The sequence below is a fragment of the Coenobita brevimanus genome, chromosome 61 (assembly GCF_032717465.1).
Source record: "Coenobita brevimanus isolate Jiangsu-jjx chromosome 61, ASM3271746v2, whole genome shotgun sequence".
NCBI lineage: Eukaryota > Metazoa > Arthropoda > Malacostraca > Decapoda > Coenobitidae > Coenobita > Coenobita brevimanus.
In genome coordinates, this window is record NC_137014.1 from 2,513,487 (window position 1) to 2,536,557 (window position 23,071).

General features: G+C 41.8%; 1 protein-coding gene and 1 long non-coding RNA gene across 2 annotated transcripts in view; one reads left to right on the forward strand and one right to left on the reverse strand.

The window, feature by feature from the left end:
• pea (ATP-dependent RNA helicase pea) overlaps positions 1-20,065 on the forward strand; it is a 32,177-nt gene extending 12,112 nt beyond the window's left edge. Inside the window, exons 7-14 of the mRNA XM_080275482.1 lie at positions 3,861-4,349; positions 5,269-6,210; positions 7,681-7,834; positions 9,251-9,418; positions 11,228-11,392; positions 12,849-13,052; positions 18,230-18,409; positions 19,379-20,065. Of these exons, the coding sequence (XP_080131608.1) occupies positions 3,861-4,349; positions 5,269-6,210; positions 7,681-7,834; positions 9,251-9,418; positions 11,228-11,392; positions 12,849-13,052; positions 18,230-18,409; positions 19,379-19,601 (2,525 nt within the window). The 3' untranslated portion in view covers positions 19,602-20,065. The remainder of the gene's footprint in view (positions 1-3,860; positions 4,350-5,268; positions 6,211-7,680; positions 7,835-9,250; positions 9,419-11,227; positions 11,393-12,848; positions 13,053-18,229; positions 18,410-19,378) is intronic.
• A 906-nt stretch (positions 20,066-20,971) lies between these two features.
• LOC145403804 (uncharacterized) lies at positions 20,972-23,001 on the reverse strand. Its single transcript, XR_013898049.1, has 2 exons — positions 21,465-23,001; positions 20,972-21,133 (listed from the first exon to the last, which is right to left on the reverse strand). It is a non-coding gene; the product is annotated as an uncharacterized LOC145403804 (long non-coding RNA).
• Between the last annotated feature and the right edge of the window lie 70 nt (positions 23,002-23,071).

The following is a 23,071-nucleotide window of genomic DNA, read 5'->3' on the forward strand; positions in this document are numbered from 1 at the left end:
CATACACCCTTGACTTGATATATCATATAGACTTGCAACACTATGGGTGGGCTGTTAAACATATCTGAGAATAGTTTACTGCATGGTAAGTTTATAAGAAAATTATGCAGGTATTCTTGAACCTTTATTCTAAGCTGCTGCCCAAAGTCAGCCCAGCAGAGAGGAGGGCTGTGGTGGAGGGTGGTGGGAGGGCAGCCCAGCAGAGAGGAGGGCTGTGGTGGAGGGGGGTGGGAGGGCAGCCCAGCAGGGAGGAGGGCTGTGGTGGAGGGTGGTTGGAGGCCGGATTAGGGAGAATGTAGCCTTGGAACCTGCTGATACTGGTTGGGGGTAGGGGTAGGGGTTGGAAGGGGTAGGGTGGGGTGGGGTAGTGGGGACACCTACTAGGGGGGTGGGAGGGCAGCCCAGCAGGGAGGAGGGCTGTGGTGGAGGGTGGTGGGAGGGCAGCCCAGCAGGGAGGAGGGCTGTGGTGGAGGGTGATGGGAGGGCAGCCCAGCAGGGAGGAGGGCTGTGGTGGAGGGTGGTGGGAGGCCGGCGTAGGGAGAGTGTTGCCTTGGAAACAGCTGATACTGGTTCAGGGTAGGGGTAGGGGTTGGGTGGGGTGGGGTAGTGGGGAGGGCTACTAGGGGGGTGGGAGGGCAGCCCAGCAGGGAGGAGGGCTGTGGTGGAGGGCGGTGGGAGGGCAGCCAAGCAGGGAGGAGGGCTGTGGTGGAGGGTGGTGGGAGGGCAGCCCAGCAGGGAGGAGGGCTGTGGTGGAGGGCGGTGGGAGGGCAGCCCAGCAGGGAGGAGGGCTGTGGTGGAGGGTGGTGTGAGGCCGGCGTAGGGAGAGTGTTGCCTTGGAAACAGCCGATACTGGTTCGGGGTAGGGGGAGGGGTTGGGTGGGGTGGGATAATGGGGAGGGCTACTAGGGGGCCATGAGAGGTGTGGGGGAGAGTGTGTGGGTGTTTGAAAACACTTGTACTGACCATAGCCAGCCTTTAGGGAGTATCACGTTGTCAAGAAGTACTAAAAACAGTGATATACAGTACAATCCCAGTTAACCGGTTGGCTTGGGGAATTTACCTTCCCGGTTACAGATTTTTCCCGTATTTCTGATTTTCAAGTCAAATCTATACAAAGGCTATCACAGCAGTAAATACAATTCAGGTACTCACCAGTCACATTAGGGGTTACACTAAGAGATTCCGCCTGAAAAACTGCCTTGTAAACACACACCATGGTCATAACGCATAACGCAATGTCTAGCAAATTTGCAGTACTGCAAATTGCACCAGTCCATTGTTTACCGAATTACTGTATTCATTATATGTACTGTACTCATAAAAATTGAAAAACAAAATAAAGAAATAAAAGCTGTGAACATTTATTAGTGAACTGATGATGTGTTAAGACTGCACTGTAGAATTATCACGACACCTGTGCCCCCACGTGAGTTATGTTTACGTTTCTGACCCCGACTGTTCTTCTTCTTCCCCACCTGATCTCCATCACTCCACCCCTCACCTGCCACTCAGTTGTTTTGCAGAAAATAAAATAAATGATGTACGTATGAAATGCAGGCATATTATTTATTTATTTTTCTTCCAACAAAGTAAACTTTCATTCCTATTAACATTTATATTCAGCCATTAGTGTTTTATAATGTTTGCCTTTTTCAAGTCTGTTGCATATGTCCAGCTTCTGTTTCAAGGTAAGCACGATACGCTTACGTTTAGTTTGCACTTTAGGCATTTTGGAGTGTACAAATTACCGTCTATCAGAGGAACACAATAGCAAGAGAGCTTGTTTACTGTCTGGTGGCAAAACGCAGACTGGTGATTTTTGGAGGGTGTGGAGGATGACTGAATTCAAGTAGGGGAAAGAGGGGGAGAAGAGGGGTGGTCAAGAGGATTTGCTAGGGATTTACATTAGCCGGAAATGCCTTCACCTCGCTTTGTCTGACTTCACCCAGCCTCGCATGACACGATCAGACGGCGGTTTGGCGGTCCATTCAAATTGGCGCACAGTTATAACTTACTGACATTTTTACCAGCCCTTGAATTTTCCCGTTTTTCTGAGTATTCTGTTTGTCTGGATACCGGATAGCTAGGATTGTACTGTAATGTGTAAATAACTGTGAATACCTAAACAGACATAAGTTTGTTAGAAAATAAATATCATAGAAAACATAAAATAAGCCGATCTTTATTAGTTACTTTCTTGTTTTTTATTGCTATTTTAGTTGTAATATTGTGTTCATACGGCATTGTGATTTAGTGAGAGAAATAAAGACACACTCAACACTTATTCTGGCATGAGATATCATCCCCCCTCCCTCCACCAACCATCACGACCTTGAACACGCTCAGCCCAACCATCACACACCTGCTCCCTCACACCACACCACCACCTCCAAATGGCCAACAGAGAGTAGGTCCCTGCTTTTTATGTTTTTTTTTTTTTTTTTTTTTTTTTTAATATGAAAAAAAATTCATTTGGGGAAAATCATTTATCCTAAAAGTAACCTGGTTCTTGGGACCGTGGGACGTGCACAGGTCTACTCATGCCCGGTGCCTAGGGGTTAAGACTCCTTTTGAATTTGTTCTTCATCTTAATACTGTTGCTGTACTGTAGTGTGGGGATTTGCCCTACATGGCTACTGTTGTTGTTGTTGGCTTGTAATGGATGTGAATAGGAGTGGTTATTTAAATACACTGTACACTTAAAAAGCTGTACGATCGTGTTGTCTTGATGGTTTCTGCCTAAAAAAAGTACCATCTAGTCAACTTTTTCCCAACCTCTCATGAAATAAATTCTTTTGTACTTATGCATTACAAACAAACAGAGTGCTTTGATTTAGAAGCAGGCAAGATGATTTGGGGGCATTATCAGACAATGGTGATTTGAGGTATGTAGGGTGACGGTGGGGTAACAAAGCATACTGTTGAAGTTTATTCAAGCTCCTCATCCTTGAAGTCAGCAGAGTCAAACATGGACATTTCTGGCGCAGTTTTATTATCCTTGGGCATTCCAGGAGGTGCAGGTCATCCACATCCTCCCCATCATCTCTGTCATATGTTTGTTTGTTATGGCTGTTGTGGTTATTCAGGTAGGGACAAAAGTTAACCTAATATTTCACCTCTTCAGCTGGTAGATATTCCTAAGCTGAGAGAGACTTGGTACATTCGCCATCCATTGATGAAAAATTCTGATACAGTGCATTGGTTTGGAAAGTGATGTACATGGTCCAAGTGTGAATTAGATTGCAGTAGGTGGGGGCATTCACCATCCACTCACTCGATGTAGTGCTGCTCTTGGGTGACTGCTCTTTCCTCTCTTCCTTCTTTCCTTCCTTCCTCTTCTGTCTTTCTTTCTTTCTTTCCTCATCCGTCTGTCTACTGGTGATCACACTGAGTGCCAAGCCAAATGGTTTCCTGTACACCAGGAAACCATTTACTATGCTGGGTGGTAACCGTATAACCAGATTATGGCACCTGGTGGTATAGTGGGTAAGTAAGGCACTCCAGTCGGATTGAGCCAGTGCAGGTTTATATCCAGGGAGTGGTTGGGGTTTATTGCGTACGTAATGCCACTCAGGATGAGTGAGGCTGGTCACTCTCATCTTAAATGTCAGGACTAACTTCCCTAGGCCTGGGCACGTACGCTTCTCATGGGGCAGCACAGGGTTAGATGATGGATGGATGGATGAAATAGTGAGTGAGCTATTCTTCCTGACTGCATTATGATTGTGTCTGTTTTGTTGGGAAATCATCTCCGTCAGGTACTCACATACGCCACAGTAAGGCATGGTGAATGATATCAGTGCACATAACTGTATATTATTGATCATAGTTCAGTAAAGAGTTATTATTTATTTTTACAGGAACTGATGAGGAAGATTTAGCAACCTACAAGCGTGTGAACCGCATATCATCCCCGGAACGCTGGGAGCTGAAACAAATGATGGCAGCCAACTGTATTAGTAAGTCTGAATTGCCAGACTTTGATGAGGAGTTGGGGGTGATGGGTGGGGAAGAAGATGATGAGGAAGATGTGGAAATTGAACTGGTGGAAGAAGAACCGGCTTTCCTGCGGGGCTATGGTCGTGTGCGAGAGGAACTCAGTCCTGTTCGCATCATGAAGAACCCGGATGGTTCCTTAGCCCAAGCTGCCATGATGCAGAGTGCTCTGGCAAAGGAGCGACGTGAAATCAAAATGGCCCAGAGAGAAAGTGATATGGATTCACAGCCATCGAACCTGGGACAGAACTGGAACGACCCCTTGCCAGAGATTCAGCGCAGTGATCAGACCTTGTCCCGTGGCCTCCCGTCACAGCAGCAGGAGATGCCAGAGTGGAAGAGACATATCACAGGTACTGTATTTGATACTTTAATCATTCATTTCATTCATTCATCATTTATTCCAGTGTTGCCCCATGAGGAGCTTAGGATCCCGGGGCTAGGCAAGTTGGTCCTGACATTTAAGACGAGAGTGACCAGCCTCACTCATCGCTGAGTGGCATTACGTGAGCAAAAAACCCTAACCACCCTTTGGATATAAACCTGCATTGGCTCAATCTGATTGGAGTGCCTTACTTACCAACTAAACCACCAGATGCCATAATTTGGCTATATGGTTACCACCCAGCGTAGTAAATGGTTTCCTGGTGTACAGGAAACCATTTGGCGTTTCACTTAGTGTAGAGTCACCCGTAGACAGAAGGAAGAGGAAAGAATAAAGGAAGAAAAAGACAGAAGAGGAAAGATGGAAAGAAGGAAGGAAGAGAGGAAAGGTCAGGCACCTGAGAGCAGCACTACATTGAGTGAGTGGATGGGGAGCATCCCCACTAACCACTTGCTGCTCCAGAAAATTTTATTCAACCTGGGGGAGCTTTTTCATAGGGAAGGGGTTATTGGAGGTTATACATATCCTCCAGTTTGAAAAGGCTCTGTCAGGCTGAATTAGATTGTGGAGATAGCAAGAATAATGAGATAACTTTATCCTCCAGTTGGTGGGGTAGATTTTGCATTGTTACCATAGAGTGTGTAATATAAAATAGCAAACACATTTTAGGAGTTACCTCATTGTTGCTTTATAACCTGGATGTTTAGTTTTGTTCATCATCACATAGGGTATCAGTACTTCAGTGCTTCTGTGATGAGTCACATTTTATTATTTGCCACACTAATACATGTCCTCATATCTCAGTTTATGGTGTATGTGTAAAGCTTCTGATTGGTGAATCTCTGTTATCTCTCTGTTCTGAAACTGCAAATCTTTACTTTTTGCAGGTGGTACAAGAGGATCGTATGGCAAAAAGACCAACATGTCCCTCCTGGAGCAACGACAGAGTTTACCGATCTATAAACTGCGGGACCAGCTTATCAAGGCCATTTATGACAACCAAATCCTCATTGTGGTTGGTGAAACTGGGTCAGGGAAGACAACACAAATGACTCAGTACTTGGCAGAGGCAGGTTTCACAGCTAAAGGCAAAATTGGATGCACACAACCAAGGCGAGTGGCTGCCATGTCAGTGGCTAAGAGAGTGTCTGAGGAGTTTGGTTGTCGGCTCGGCCAGGAAGTAGGATATACCATTCGTTTTGAGGACTGTACCAGCTCAGAGACTGTAATAAAATACATGACAGATGGTATGTTACTCAGGGAGTGTTTGATTGATTCTGATATGTCCAGCTATGCCTGCATAATGTTGGATGAAGCTCATGAGAGGACAATTCATACTGATGTCCTGTTTGGTCTCTTGAAACAAGCAGTATCAAAGAGACCAGAACTCAAACTTATTGTCACTTCAGCCACTCTGGATGCCGTGAAGTTCTCAGAGTACTTCAACCAAGCCCCAATCTTCACCATCCCAGGCCGCACATTCCCTGTTGAGATTCTTTACACTAGGGAACCAGAGACAGACTACCTGGATGCTGCACTCATCACAGTCATGCAGATTCATCTTTCTGAGCCACCAGGGGACATCCTGGTGTTTCTTACTGGTCAGGAGGAGATTGACACTGCCTGTGAACTGCTATATGAACGAATGAAGGCGTTGGGCAGTGACGTACCAGAACTGATCATCCTGCCAGTGTACTCAGCACTTCCCTCTGAGATGCAGACCAGGATATTTGAGCCGGCACCCCCAGGGTCACGCAAGGTTGTCATTGCCACCAACATTGCTGAGACATCACTTACCATTGATGGCATTTATTATGTTGTGGATCCAGGTATGTGTGAAGTTACACTTCTAATTGTGTTCTGAATATTACAATAATCATTACAGTAAGTCACAATCATTATTATTATTATTATTTATTTATTTTTGTAATTGACATTGCACAGTAAATTACAGAAAAGTTTATTAGTGAAGTTCAGCTGCCACCTTTATAGTTGATATGCTAGTTTTCACCACTGTACAGCAGCTACCGTTCATAGAAAGTCATCACCATCACCATCATCACAGTTATCATCATCATCGTCATAATCCTGGCCTCATTTTCCCACTGGAAAATGGGAGTGAGGTAGCAACAGAATGCAAGAAAAAACCTAATAGAGGGAGAGCTAACAAAAGTCTGTACAGTTAAAAGAATCACACTCTCATTCGCTCACTGCATAAGCCCCCAGAATCCTGTCTGCACTTCATAGACATAAAAATTTCAACTTACATGTTTCACATTAACCATCAGCTGGAGTCAGTCCAACAGTTATCACATCACTGGGAAATAATAGGGTGCCAAACCCTTGCCATTCACTCTCCCATACTGGATCCACTGTCACTTTTGTAGCCTCATCAGCCTCCATCCTTGCTTTCTCACACATTCATTTACCATATCTGTCCACCTTTTTCTTACCTACCATGCATCCTCATGTCTTCAGATCTGTTATCTTTTATAGATACGGTAGCTAATGTTCTGTATTATAATGATCCGTTTTCTGTATGTTGGTTCTTTGTGTTGGTTTGCCCATTTATTACCGTAACACAATTTTTGTCAGAGCAAAGTACTGCTAAAATGCTCTAATTTGAAGAATAAAACAATTTCCAGTCCAATCGGGCCACCAGTTCCCGAGTTATGACTCATTTCTGGTCTTTTGACATTGAGCAGCTTCGGCGACGTGTAGGCAGATCACTTTCTTTATGGGCATGGAAGTTATGATAACACGGCCTTTTTTTAACATTGAGTGGAAAGGCCGCTGAAGGCGGCTTTTAAGCAAGTAAAGCATAGGGATGGTTTCTTTTGCAATTTTCTCTACATTCTATAAGTAAGAGATATTCACAGTTTCATGGACTTGTTAAGACTCTACTGAGGAAAACTTGTATTAAAAGATGGGCATATAAGTTTAAATTAACTACTGTATTGTACATAATTTATTTCACCATATTATCCTCACAGTCATTATGTTCTTGCATGTGCAGTATATTATACAACAGTCATTCTACATTGACTTTGCCAGTACTCTTAATTTGATCAGCTAACTCCAGACAGTTTTATTTGGTTTAGGAGAGACCCTTTGGATTGAAAAGGTTAACATTTGAACTGTGTCGGCTATTCTGACACATAGGTTTTATTTACATGGACCAAGTGTACCTTTTGTGTGTTGTTTTGTGCAGGGTTATGAAGTGGAAAGTGTTCATCCTAAGCAGTCTGTATTGAGAACTTGTACATGAACTAACCCTACTGTCTGTATGTGTGGTGCAGGGTTTGTGAAACAGAAGGTGTACAACCCCAAGACTGGCATGGATTCCCTGATGGTGACGCCAGTATCACAGGCTGGTGCAAAACAGCGTGCAGGTCGAGCTGGCAGGACAGGACCCGGCAAGACTTATCGACTCTACACTGAGCGTGCCTACAGGTGAGGAACTAACACATTTGATATAATGCTATCATCTGGTGACTCTTTATGGAGAGACAAGCCAAGTGATTTCCTGGTTTCCTGTAAACAAGGAAACCTCTAACTCAGCTTGATTTTTGTGGCGTAAGGCTCATCTGAGCATGAACCTGGTGGGTTGCACATTGAATATGCTCCTATACTGAGATTCCAGATATTGGTGTAGTGGATTAAGGTGCTGCAACCATATGTGGTCCATAGTTCAAGGGGTGGGTCAGGTAAGCAGCTGGTCTTCATTTGTAATTGTCTGAACTGAGTAGTCTACTCCTGGGCCCCTGTACAACTGATGGGGAAGTAAAGGTGAAAGACCACCAGGTTATTATATGCCTTTTGTGTATGTGTGTGTGTTTTACATTTACTGTTAAATCCCTAGTTACTTTACAAAAATTTGCCTCTCCTTGCTTCATATTGTCATTTCCAAACCATGTGTGCAGGAACGTTGTAAGTTTGTAACATCCCTGACTCATAATGAGAACTGCCATTATCACCCTTTTAGTCATTATTACCATTTACATATTTTCATCATCATCATCATCATCATCATCAGTGTCAGTACAGTGCTGTCTCTTTATGTTTTAGTTTTAAAAGCACTAGGCATTTTACCGAGTATAAGAGAGTGCTCTTAGTAGCGAAGGGTTTAATGAACGCTGTATCTGACTGCTTCAGTTTTAAAAATATCCCATCATAGTAATATAAATGTATCAGGATATACTCCTCACCCCATCCTTCGATGAGAAAAGAGATCTGGGTGATGATGATGATGATGATGATGATGTTGATGATAAAGACACTGTAGCAGAATGTAATAAACATCACAGTATTGAAGGGGTTATGGGCACACTGCACCTCACCACCAACTTATAACATTAATTCACAGTTAAGCTCAGGTGACTGGAATTGGCTTTCAAGATAAATTGGCTCGATTTAGGTAGCGTAACATTTCAGTGAGTTTCCCCCGTGTGTGATTTCCCCTTTTTTAAATACTGGAACCTACCTCACCCTATCCTTAAGTTGGAAAAAGGGCAGGGTGATGATGAGGATGAGAATGAGAATGATGATGATAAGCACTTACATTTGTGGTAACATAATTGCTGTACTTTTCCCTAACTTTTGTGCACCCTTCAACATCCCTCCGACTTTTTATTTTTCCCCATTCTTATGGTCATTGCAAAATCACTTAGAGTGCAGAAGGGAACTACAGTCAGAGTGTATGGTATCAGATCACACTCATTACTCCAGTAATGACTTGTATTGCCAAGTTCACTGTATCTTGATGTTTAGACTTAATACACAGCTTATACCAGCATTACTAAACTCACATAATCTTGCAACTCAGACTTATTAAATGGCATGTATCACTAAATTCACCTTATCCTGCAGAGATGAAATGTTACCTACAAGTGTTCCTGAAATCCAGCGAACAAACCTGGCTCTGACAGTTCTTCAGTTGAAGGCCATGGGCATCAATGACCTTTTGGGCTTTGACTTCATGGACCCGCCTCCCACTGATGCGATGGTAATGGCCCTAGAGACCTTACACTCGCTAAGGTAAGGTGGTGGCAGAAATAGATTCCTGTATTTGTAAGTTAACACCTTCCCCATGATTTTGCATGTATGGAGGTGGGGATGGTTGCAAAATTTCTCTTGGTTATTTAGTGATTTTAGCAGCCCTCATGATCGTGGTATGCATTCACGTGTACATGAATATCTTGCAGTTGGTATAACACACCTACCCCTTGAAATATTTTTGTTCAGCTCACCTTAGTTATAGTGTTACTATAATCAGAAGTTTCCCGTTTGGCAGGAAACTGGCAAGTATCTGGATGTGATTGAGTACAGTATTGTCAGAGCCTGAGTGAGATGCCAGTTAGCTCAGTGCTCCATAACCTGTGGGTGATGCACTACTTTTGATAATTTATTTCATCCCCTCTTCCCTTCCTTTATCCATAGTTGTTGGTCTTGCATTCAGTTTAACATCAAGAACTGGTTTTGCTTAACAGATTTGAGCCTTTTTTGGATGCATACATTACAGTAAATGTGTGAGCAAGTGCATGAATTTGGTTCATGGTAGCAACTGTTTGTTTCTGGGGTCATCTTTTGGGGTGGGATGAAAGACGATAGACAGCCTAATGTGCCATAAAATTTGCATGACACTGCTCCATTGAGAAAGTTTGTGGTAGCTATAAGCTTGAAAATCTCATTCTTGAGAGGTATGTTTGCAAGTTTGGACTAAATTGTATGTGAATTAATATGACTTAATTTGGAATGTATTTGGTACTCTTTTTAATGTTATAAGTCAGTCTTCTTCCTTTAGCTAACCACAGCACTATGATGACAGGATTTTGTAGTGTTTTTATTTATTTATTTATTATTATTATTATTTTTTTTTTAGTAAAGCGTGGGAGAGCCCCAGGTAGTGAAAGTTACAGAAGGGTATAAACCTTTCAGCTCACAGTACCTGTTTTGAGTTAAGTATAATCGTTTGTAGCTAACAATTAAATAAAGTGACGTGGGGAAGTGGTAAATGTTGTGGACAGTTGTAGCCTAACCATGACCTATGACCTGAAGTGAGGAAGTGAACGTCCCCTGTGTAAAGCCTTAACCCCTTCAGTCTGGTGACATATTTTATAGTTTCTTGTTATCACCAGACAATTTAATTTTTATTCATTAACTCCGTACGTGTCAAGTGGGGTTGGTGGAGGATTAGTGCCCCTCCCTGTAAAACAATTAACTCTAAGCCCTTGGCCACCCCGTTTGGGATACATGGCGTCTGGCAATGAATGAATGAATCGCCTGCGTGTACAGGGCGGAGTGATGATGTTTTTGCCTGCCTCTGTGTGTGTGTGTGTGTGTGTGTGTGTGTGTGTGTGTGTGTGTGTGTGTGTGATCTGTTCCCATTATATCTCATGAACAGCTTGAGCTATCAACATGAAACCTCAGTATCAAGATGTGTCCAAAATCTTGGCCGAGTTTGAAAATGGGCACTGAAGGTCAAGATCACCAAAATGGCTGCCAAAGATCAACTAGTTTTTATTGCCTGCCATTAGTACCATTGTATCTCATGAATGGCTGGAGCTGTCATCATGAAACCTTCAGGGTATCTAGATATGGCCAGAATCTTGGACTTGGCCAACAGCATAATTGGCGCGGGCGATTAGCATTTGGCTGCTGAATACTTTTCTTTCATTTATTTAATTTTTTCTTCAGCAAAGGTTATTAAGGTTGTCTAGATCTTCCAGATTGAAAACCATTTCCTGAGTTGATTGAAGTACTGTAATTTGGTTGTGGTCTAATTTTTGAAAAATGAGATTGAAGGGGTTAAATCCTGCTGTATGCCTAATGTATTCAATGTTTCAGTGCCCTTGATGATGAGGGGTTGTTGACTCGGCTGGGGAGGAGAATGGCAGAATTCCCTCTGGACCCGAACCTGGCCAAGATGTTGATTATGTCGGTGCATCTCCAGTGCTCTGATGAAATCCTCACCATTGTCTCCATGTTGTCTGTACAAAATGTGTTCTATAGGTGAGTCTCCAACCTGGTACTGTGTGCAGGCTGCCATCATTATATATATTTTTTTTTGTTTTTCCAAGTCCTCACTAAATTACAGAAAAAATGCCCAATAAAGATCCATTACTATCAGTGAACTTCATTTGGAAGTTTTCCTTAACCCAACAACTGCAGCTTTAGGTGTCCTGGTGTACCCCTCCCCATGTGCAGAGAAATGTTTTTTTTTTTTTTTTTTTTTTTTTTTTTTTTAAATACCACAACTTTCTACATACAACTGCTACTGTACAGTATCAGAAGCTCTGTTGTCTCCCCTGCTGCTCATTTCAAGGACTCGGAAAATCAGTGTGATGAATCTGCAGCAGCTGACATTGGTGGCACTAATATGTGGCTAAATAATATCATCATTGTAGGTTACTGCAGATTCATTACTCCTGATGAAATGAAAAGCAAGAGAAGCAACAATATTATCTATTTAGACTGTACCTTAATCCGATAGCTGTGACATACATCAGATGATGGAATACTTGTAGCTGCAATGCACATTATACAGTATCAGCAAACTTTTTTTGAAGTAGCATGCTATATATTTCTCTTCGTCCTCATTACTTCACCACGGCTGTGCTAAGATAAATAATGAACTCATTTTTGTTTTTCCTATGCTTTCCATGCACTGGATGTTCTGAGGTGTCATGATCAAGGCCAGGGCACTTGAGCTATCTCCTCTGCTCTCCACCTCAGATTTTATATTGGGCTTTAAATGAGTTATAAACTGCTTCTAGGCTTAGTTTAGCATGTTTTAAAGCTATCTGGGGGTTTAGGTGAGCTAGAAATTTGTTTTTATGACTCATTTGGGTGGGTTTTGGACATGGTAGTTAGGGGGGTCCTAAGGCTCTGAAATGCATCCCAGTACTTTCTGTTTTTTAAAGTCCTCGGTAAACAATACCCTAGTTCAGTGATGGGTTTTTCCAAATGCATCTCATCGTTATAATGGGGACTGACTGTAACACCTTAGTGTAAATTAAGGCTGAAGTACAGAATATCACAGCTTTCATCATACAGTTTGTACGGTACTGTAAATTTTATAGCCTATGGCTGGAAAAGAACATCCTTTAGAGGCAGTGCAAAGTTAGTGAACATTCTTGTGTAATTTGACACCTAATAACAAGATACAATTTGAATAAATACTTCTGATAACAAAGAATATTTTGTTACTGATAAGGAACATATGAAAAAAAATTATACAATATAGACCTAACTTAGGTAAAAACAAAAAATGTCAGGTGGTCTAGTAGTTAGACAACCTAGTCAGTGACAACTTTGCAAAGGTTTGATCCCCAGGAGGTAACTGAAGCCTTATTGGCTGGTTGTCGTCTCTGAAATGTGCTGGATTATCATAGCTGAACCTCAGGCTCCCACCTCTCAAAGGAGATAAAATAGGATTGGTTGTTTACTAACTTATTAATTTTTGCAGGCCAAAAGAGAAACAAGCTCTGGCTGACCAAAAGAAGGCCAAGTTCAACCAGGCTGAGGGTGACCACTTGACACTGCTGGCGGTGTATAACTCATGGAAAAACAACAAGTTCTCCAACGCCTGGTGCTACGAGAACTTTGTACAGATGCGTACACTCAAGAGAGCACAGGATGTCAGAAAGCAGCTCCTTGGCATCATGGACAGGTATTGTCATCTCATTTACTATATATGTAATTCTTGATCCTGAATTAGTTTATAGTAGATCTGTGTTGTTTCTTGGCATAGAACTTATGATGACATTTCTTACTCTTGTAGTGTTTTGTTGGATGCTTGGACAAGTACATTATGTTCACAAGGAGATACATAACCAGTGAAGTTCATGGAAAATGTCATTATAACAGCTAAGTGGTGTGTTACAAGGATGGTAAGCAAACTATTCCATACCATCTTGGCATGTTCTGATTAGTGCACACTAGGGACACTAAAAACAGACTGAGCTCTGGCAAATCTCTGGCATCATGGACCTATCTTTCAGTATTAATGGCCCATTTCACTACTGGTATAGACACCATTGGAAGTTACAGTGATGTCAGAGGTCATCACACTGATTATTACACTATCTTTGTTAAGAATATTAAATTATATTTTTAATGCTTACCAGCAGATAATAATTGCTTATGTAATAATGAAATAACATTACTGTATGTCAACAAATTATTAAAATTTTATTCACATGGAAAATACTACAGTTGACATGTTGAAATGCTGATTGTCATCCATTTTATTATCGCAAATGGTTCATGGAATGGTACCATATCCTTAGTAACTAGTAAATTAGAGGCCAGCATCTGAAAATACAGAGGTTAGTTGTTTTCAATCTTCATTGCCTGTAACTAATTTAGAAGTTTTTAAATGTGAAATAGAGCCAAGATTTTTGAAGGCGGGGATGATATGTGAATGATTGTGTGGACTGTTTCATACTGGTGATATTCTTTATTTATTTAGATGCTGCAGTTATTATTATCATCATCGTCATTGTCATCAATCTGGACCTTCTTTCCCATCCTAGGGCAAGGTGAAGAGTAGCAATGTCCAGACAACCTAAGTTTGTCCATTTCAATGGGCCACACTTCCATTCACTCATCATTCAAGCCCACGGACTCCTGGCACCATCAGATAAGCCCCCCAAAATTCACCATGTTCTGTAGCTTCACATATACCTATCTGATAAAAGTCAGTCTGAATGCTGTCAAGTTAAAATGGTGTGCCAAAATCATGGTTATGTGCTTCTCCACACAAATTCATCCAGTCAGCTGAGTCTCTTGTCAGTCTTGTAGTCTCACCAACTTCCATACCTCTCTTCCTCACACACTCATCCACCATATCCCTGCATCTTCTTGGCCTACCTTGCCTCGTCCCTCCTTCAGATTTGCTCAGATATTATTATTATTATTACAGTAAGACCTCACTATAACGGACTAATTGGGGCCCAAGCCATTCCGGAAAAAGCGAAATTCCGATAACAGCGACATCCAGACTTCCCTGGACTTTTTCTGATATATCAGACACTAGTCCGTATTGCACCAACACTTTTTAAACTGTTTTCACTACCATTGCAGTACTGTACTGTACTATACCTTCATTACAGTAATCAAATGGTATAATAAGTGTATTAATACTGTACTGTACACTGATAAACATGTCTTTCATTTATTTACCTTATTGTGGTGAACATAGCTGAAGTAGTCAGGCAGTCTGGACTGCTTCTGGCTTTATCGGACTTTTTCCAATACAGTATATAGGAGTTTAGCCCGGTAGCTCCTCAGTTCTGATAAAAGTGAATTCCGGTCTATTGAAGTCCATTATGTCAAGGTTTTACTGTATTATTATTATTATTATTATGATAATAATTATTTGAACTCCACATCATCCTGTCTCTTAGATGGGAATCAGGGTTGGAATGATGATGATAATATTTTGAGGTGGAACCACAGAGGATGTGAGGATACAGACTACATCTGTATTTTTTCTTTTTTCCAATTTCTAGTTACAGTATAAAATTGGTAGAATACCTGACGATGATTGATGAAGGATGGAATATTACAAATCTGATGTATGCAAGTGATTCTGTTCTGTATACCAGCAATGTATGGGATCTTTTCAGACATGTTCTGAGATTTATAATTGTCTGTGAGTGGTCTGTCTTTCGCCAGACCCCTTAATCCCGTGAGGGGTCGTCGTTTCGTTTCGTTTTTAAAGGCTCCAACATGCTTGCATGTGTCGGCCTTGGTCACCTAATGGCGGCTCTCCACGCTGCACGATCCATTGCAGCCTCCCTGTTCAGTCCCTTAACCCTAAGGTCACACTTAATGACCTCGTCCCATGTCTTTCTCGGTCTACCCCTCATAACCCCACCCCCAATATTAACACTTCTCACCTTCCTCACCCAGTTATCATCCCCCATCCTCTCCACATGTCCAAACCACCTCAATCTGCCTCTCCTCATCACAACACCAGTACACTCCAGTCCCATCCTACCTCTCAACTCTTCCATTGTAAACCCAGCCCCTCCAGGCCTTGGATGCAGGGACGCACTGCACATCCACCTAATCATTGTCATTTCTGTACGTCTGAGCCGGCGAATATCTTCCTCCTTCACTGCCCAGGTCTCACTGCCATACAGCATTACATTCCTAACACATGCTGCATACAAAGACCCCTTAGCACGTAGGGAGAGCCCTCTCAATGTCAGGAGAGGCAAGAGCTCCCTGAACTTCTTCCAACCACTTCTCACCCTAGCCACAGAGCTAGCTCCAGCCCCACCTCCAGCACACAACATGTCTCCCAAATAACAAAACTCTTCCACACACTCAAGAGATTCACCAGCAAGTTCAATCCTTTCACGTCTGACAATCTCCACCTGCTCACCCCGGCATGCCGTACACATAAAATCAGCATTATCTCGCAGTCTACCTCTGATACCACTACATCTCTTATGCACCCATGTATCACACGCACTGCACAAGATGGAATTACTTTCCACGCCCTTGAGGGGTGGCCTAAACAAATCACCTCCATGTCGTCCTGTTCCCTGTTACTTTGCTGTCCTCCTGCCAGCTCACACCCCATTCTCTCATATACCTCTCCACTCCATCACTCCATCTCATCCTTATTCTCCCCCTTCCCTCTGCCCCCTCCACCTTACTCACATACACTCTCCACAGTAGTCTCTCGCTCTCCATCCTCTCGACATGGCCAAACCACCTCACTGTATTTCTCCTAAAACTTTCTTTCATCCACATCCACACTGCAACATTCCTTCACTTCCTAATTTGTTAGTCTTTCTCTCCATGTAACTCCACAGGCTCGTCTCAGATAACTCATATCCACTGCTCTCACTCTTGACTTGTGTCCTTCCAACAAGGTTCAAGCTTCCCCTCCATACGTCAGAGTTGGTATAAAAATACTGTCAGGCAGTGACTTTTTATACTTCCATGCCCATGTCCCTATATCTTATCACTGCCTTCAAAGAACCAGCAACCTTTCTTCCCTGTTTTACCCTTTCAAGCACTTCATCCTCTGAACTTCCATCCTTACTCATCACACTATGTAGGTACTTAAATTCACTCACATATTCCATTTCCTCATCATCCAGTCTCACTGTGCAGTCAGTATCTTCATCTCTCTCGAAAACCACAGCTTTACTCATCCCAACAGTCGCCTTTAGATTCCATTACTTCACACTCTTCCAAACTCATTCACCAAACCTTGCAGTTTCTCTTCGTCTTCACTTGCTAATACGTTATCATCCGCAAACAACAGGAAGTTTCCAAATGCTGCCCTCTCTTAGAGGGCTGCCCCAGCATTCGCTGCTCTGTCTTCTATCTCTTTTATAACCCCATCCGTTTAGAGATTGAATAACCTTGGAGACATGACACATCCCTGTTTCAGTCCAACATTCAGATAGAAAAATTCACACAGTTCACCATCCACACACACTGCAGCCTTAGTGTCCTCATACATACTCTTCACAGCATTCAACAGCTTCCCATTCACTCCATATATTCTTAATATTTTCAGCATTTCCCGGCTATCCATTCCATCATATGCTTTCTCCAAATCCATGGAGGCTGCTTACAAGTTCCTTCCTTTCTCCAGAAACCTTTCTACTAAAGACCTTAGGATGAATATCAGATCTACACAACCTCTTCCCTTCCTAAAACCTTCCTGTTCATCTCCACCTAATTCCTGTGTTATTTCCTTAACTCTGTCAGTAACTATCCTACCTTATACTTTTCCTATTACACTAAGAAGGCAGATGCCCTGATGATTACCACACACATATTTTTCCCCATTTCCTTTGTACGGGGGAATATTATACCTGACCTTCAATTCTCCACAACTCTACCTTCCCCCCAGGCCAATCTGCACATCTTCCATATCCATTCTGCAGCTATCTCTTCCCCATACTTTAGCATTTCACCACACACTCCATCATTTCTGGGACATTCCCCATTTTTACTTTCTTCATTGCTTCCACTACTTCCATCCTACTGACCTCTTTATCTCTTCTCGTTTGCCTCCTTCTCCCAGCCATTTCCTAGCCACTTATACTCTCATTACTCTCATTCTCTAAGTTTAACAGTTCCTTTAAGTGTTCTTTCTATCTGCTTACTTTTTCTCCCTTCTGCACTACCAGTCAGCCATATTTCTCTTTCAGTCCCCTACCACCTTCTTAATCACCCTGTCTCTCTGTATCTCCATTCAGAACATTTTCTTACATTCCCTCCATTTTACACTCAGATTCCTTCCAAATTCCTCATCCACTCTATTTTACTTTCTCATACTAATCTTTTCACCTCACTTCCTCTGAACATATAACTCCCTATTCCATCCCTCAGCTTCCTCTATGCCTCTGTTTCACATCCACTCACTATATGCTTTTTTCTGTTGCACTGCAGCTTGTCTCACCTTTTCATTCCTCCATGCTGTTCCTTGCACCCCCTTTTGTCTTCTCTTCACCCCACACACCACCCTACATGCTTCACAGATTTATTCTGTGAATATCTTGCACTCACTTTCCACCTCCCCCTTCATTATTTTCCACATATACCTGTGGATCATTACTAAGAGGATATTGGCTATCACCATCATCATCATCCAACCCCCTGAAATTAGTGTAGGTAAGAGTGATATGATGGTGCTAAGAAAAACATTGATTAAGTGATGTGCTGGTGAATGGAGAGGCTTGAATTGAGGGCCTGTTTAAACACTTTGGTAGTAGGAAGACCTGGTGAAGCAAACTTCCAAGCACCTAAGCCAGCATTGAATACCTTACAGCATTTGTCTTATCATGATATCAACAACACTTCTCTCTACAGGCACAAGTTGGATGTTGTGAGTTGTGGAAAGAATGTGGCACGTGCCCAGAAGGCCATCTGCTCTGGTTTCTTCCGTAATGCTGCCAAGAAAGATCCACAGGAGGGGTATCGTACCTTGGTTGACTCGCAGGTTGTGTACATCCATCCATCATCGTCACTTTTCAACAGGCAGCCAGAATGGTATGCATCAGGAAGGATGAAACATTGTGCTATTTCATATCACAGTGCCATGAATTAACAGAAGGTTCACTTTTTTTTTTTTTTTTTTTCCCCCACCCACTTGAGGATTGCCTTTATCAACACTTTATTTTGTGGGATCCTGGCTGAATCTACACTTAATCATATTTTCAGCTTCAGAGCATCACAAATATACATGGTACGGTACTTCTGCATCGTCAGTTATGTAACTGTCTACATTAATTTCCTGCATTATGATATCTTTTATTTTCCAGTTGTCTTAGGACAGTTTTATTAGGCTATGGAGAGACTTTTTAAAACTAGAGTGGTTAGTAATACACAAGCCCTTCATTATCTCACTGCTATGAGGAAGATCACCTGAATCGAATAGTGTGAAGTAAGCTAGAACAAAGTGATGTCCTATGTTGAAAGGAGGTAAGTTTTTAGCAATAAGTGTTTCTTCATGCATTATTAGGTGCAGGAGCATTGCTAGGAGTGACCCTGTCCATCTGACTCTCATTTTCAGATACATGGTGCCTCACTCCTGTAAGCATCACAGCTTTAGGAAAGCCCCGTATAAGGTCCCTAAAGCTCCTGCTTCGTGCCCATATTGGGATCAGGAGCTCCTGCATCTATTTAATACTTTTGTACTTGCTCTTTCTGTGTTTTCATTTGTTTAGTTCACCATGGTCAAATACCCAAATGACCTGTAGTCAGTGGGTTGTCAGTGATGTCAGTTTAGTTTACACGTAGTCCTCATAATATCACATCTTTTTCCATACAACTGTTATTATAAATATTGGGAATTTGGCAAATTAGCATTATAGGTTGCAGTGGGGCTTTTATAGGCTTTTTTTTTAAGTAATTGTGGAATAGATAACTGATATAGCAAGGACTTATATTTTTAAAAATCCCCTTGTTGTATGTCTGTGGTATTCAGCATTTTATTAAACTTTTCATCTCATCTTGCAGGGTTGTGTATCATGAACTGGTGCAGACAACAAAGGAATACATGCGTGAGGTGACCACCATTGACCCAAAATGGTTAGTTGAGTTTGCACCGTCATTCTTCAAGCTGGGTGACCCTACCAAGCTAAGCAAGTACAAGAAGAACCAGAGACTTGAACCATTGTACAACAAGTATGAAGAGCCTAATGCATGGAGAATATCAAGAGTCAGGCGCAGGAGGAACTAAGACTCAGTGTATACTGTCCTGTGCGTAGCAAGACTCCACCAAGCTTAGGCTGTGTTGGAAATGTGTGTTGTCATAGTTTTTATTTCTCACCTTACCTGACACTGTCTTCGTAAATGTTGCTAAGCATAAGTTGTGTGTGTGTGACTGCTGGATGACACTTTTATTCACACATACAGCTGCCATACACTTCACAGCCAAACCAAGTTGAGCATTAAAGTATTAAAAAAAAAAAAAATGATAATTAACTACTAAAGAGAGTTAGTTTTTTATAAATATGGTCCCAGGTCACCTGACTTAGGTCCATTCTTTTCCATCTCATACATTGTCCATAGCATTCAAATTTTTATACTTGGTTCTTTGGAGGCTCATCATTATCTTTGTATGTCCTGGCACAATGTCACATCATCTCATGTAATACTGTTAAAACCACAGAGTCTTCTTGTAACCTTATCCTGACTAACCAGTACTTCACCATCTCATTCTGTCTCATCTTATTTACCTTTGTTACATGTGTTGGAATTTCCAACCATATTCTTCCATTCCATTGTAATCTGGCTCCCCCTCCCCACCCACCCGGAGCTTTATATTTCTGTTTTTCTCTCCCCCCCCGAACTATTTCTGTTTTTCATTGATTCCATGTAACCAGACTACACTGTTTTACCTCGTTAAACATTGATTCTGTTTAATTCAAGACACAACATCCCTCACTTATTCATTTGTCATGCTGTTCTTGCCAGCAACCCACATACATATAAGAGATGATTGATTTTAACCTGTAAGACTACAGTACCTGTCTTCAGGTAGTTAAAACAATGCCACCAGGGACACAGGTTAGTTTCATGCCTGTAAATGTTCTGGACTATGGTAGTCCCATCTTGGGACTGATAATCTCACAAGGGGTAATATGGGACTAACTGTTTTGGTTTTTAGAAGTACTGTATGCTGCTTGTGTACCCAAGGCAGGTAGGCAGACCTTTGGTGTGTGCCCCACAGCATTGCCCATTTCCTATTATCATATGTTGGTGTCAGTAGCTAAATGCTATTACATCAGAACTGTATCTCAGTCTTGCCCATTTGGCTATCATTCACTGGATTAATTGGTGTGGATACTTAATTTGCCACTACTATTACCTTCCTTTCTTACTACATCTCCTTTACTCCTATTTCTAAGGTACTGAAAGGCATTGACACTGTTCATTAAATTTGTCATGGTGGCACGAGAAGCAGTGAGCTATAGCTAGTGAATGCACGTGTACCAATTTACTTTGTATTTTACTTTGAGGTGGTCCCATCTGATCAAAAGTTTTATATTCATATTTAATACTTATATCAGTCAAAAATATTTATATTCTTATTTAATTCTTATTTCCGTGTGAAAGTACAAGTTTCATCATCTAAGCTGTATCCTAACACACTGTCTCATATTCATATGGGATGCAACACAAATCACCTGGGGAAAAAAAGCTTCAGGCACAGTCTTCTTCCTCTCCCTCCCTCCTGTGCTGTAGGTGTTACCTGGCTGTTTACAGTGACTCAATCGGTAGAGAAGTGGGTTGCGGTCCTACCAGACCCATGTTCAAATCCCCGCTGGTGCAGGGAACAGTTTAAGGATTTGAATTTCATTACGGCAGAGTTTACCGATCTACCTGAAGACCCGCCGACATGTCATAAAAATACCCCCGCTAATACCAATACACCAGTCCTGTATGAGACAGCCCTAGCATATATTCAATATGGACGGTGGGTGTTAGCGCCGAAGTGGTGACATGTAGAGGTGTATGATATGTAGGAGGACGACTGGGCCTTGGGAGCAGGTTGAGAAGCCTATGCCCAGAGTAGAGCACATAAAAAAAATAATTAAACCAGTGTTGGGTCATATAACTCCCATTGCCAGTAGAAAAGAAGAGAGTTTTATTATTCCATCAGTCTGTCCATTGTCCAATCTATAATTTCCCAAGCAGCAGCATGGGGTGGCCATAGGCTAGGCTACTGGTTCCAGATATTTTCAGTGAGAATACCTTAACCTCCAGGACCACAAAGCATCCATTTTGTTGGCTGTATGATTACTAGGAAACCTATTCGGTTGTAACTTAAGTGTTGTCACCTAAAGATACCATTACACTAGACGAGAGGATGGTAGGTGTTTCCACCTACGACAAATTATTCTACTTTTGGCAATACATCTTATCCAGCTTAAGCCACTGATACTGACATATTTGACATTATCATATCTGATAATCTTTTACAATAATGTTAGTTATCCACTACTCAGTCTTAGGCAACAACACAAACACACTAGTGGTAAAACTGGCATCAGCTAACCCCCCATATTTTCCCTTTGGTAGTGCTGGAGGGCATGGGATATGGGGGGGCTCAAGACTAAGGTACTGCAGTCCATATCATTAAAGTTTTAGGAGACCACCATACTGTACATCCTTGCCAACTCTGGACTTACTGAACACCTTCAGTCATCTCTTGGATTTGAACCTTATCATGGTAATGCACAGTTTCCCATGACCAGATCTCTCCCACTGTACCACTGAGGCTTCCAGAAACCCACATACCTGTTTGCTAAATAATAATCTACTAGCACATTTAAAGGGCATATGGTAGTCAGGTGGTTAGAACATGTAGCCAGAGAGGGCCCTATCACCAAGAGGTAACTGGAAGTTTTTTGATCATGTAATGACATGAAAGAGTGTAGGCTGGTCATTTACCCAAAAATGTACAGGATGACAATAGCTTAATTTTACTCCACTACATCTTAAAAAGTTGAATTGGCAGTAACTGAATTTTTTTTTCCCCAAAGCTTTTGATTGTACAAACAGCAGAAAGGTTGCAGGGGAGAGGCCTTGTGTCTTACCTTGAGTTGTAGTCTTATTGAAAAAATCCACAAAAAGTACACAGGCATATCTCCACTATGTATGTGACATTTATTATAGAATTAGCACCTGAGGGTTGAGCAAAGCTGTGAACAGTAAGGAAGTTTTGAGTTTGTAAGATAAGAAGTTTGTTGATAGCTGTAATAAGAAGTGAAACAACTCAAGGGTGATGAAAGATACAGAAGAACTACACAGAACATACTGTACAGTACTATGTTTGTGTGCATTGTTGTCAGAAAGTGAATATTGTCATGCCTGTAAATACTGTAGTTATGAGAGTGAAAGAAAATTGTGCAGTGCCTGAAGGTGAATGAAGTTTGCATGTGGATGTTGAGTAAAATTATATTTATATTGTATATACTTGTGTAGCTGAGTTCTGGAGTGCATAAAAGAAGTGAAAAGCTTTAGAAATCAGTAAGTGTATGAGTGAATATTAAAGAAAGTGAGAGCTTGAATGAATGGGGTTCTTGTGGTCCTCTGTAATATTAATGTAAAACTATTGACTTAATGAACATAAATATGCAGTCTTTTTACCTCTCTCATTATCCCCTTATTCAAGTTAATATTAAGTACTTGACCAGTGTAGCG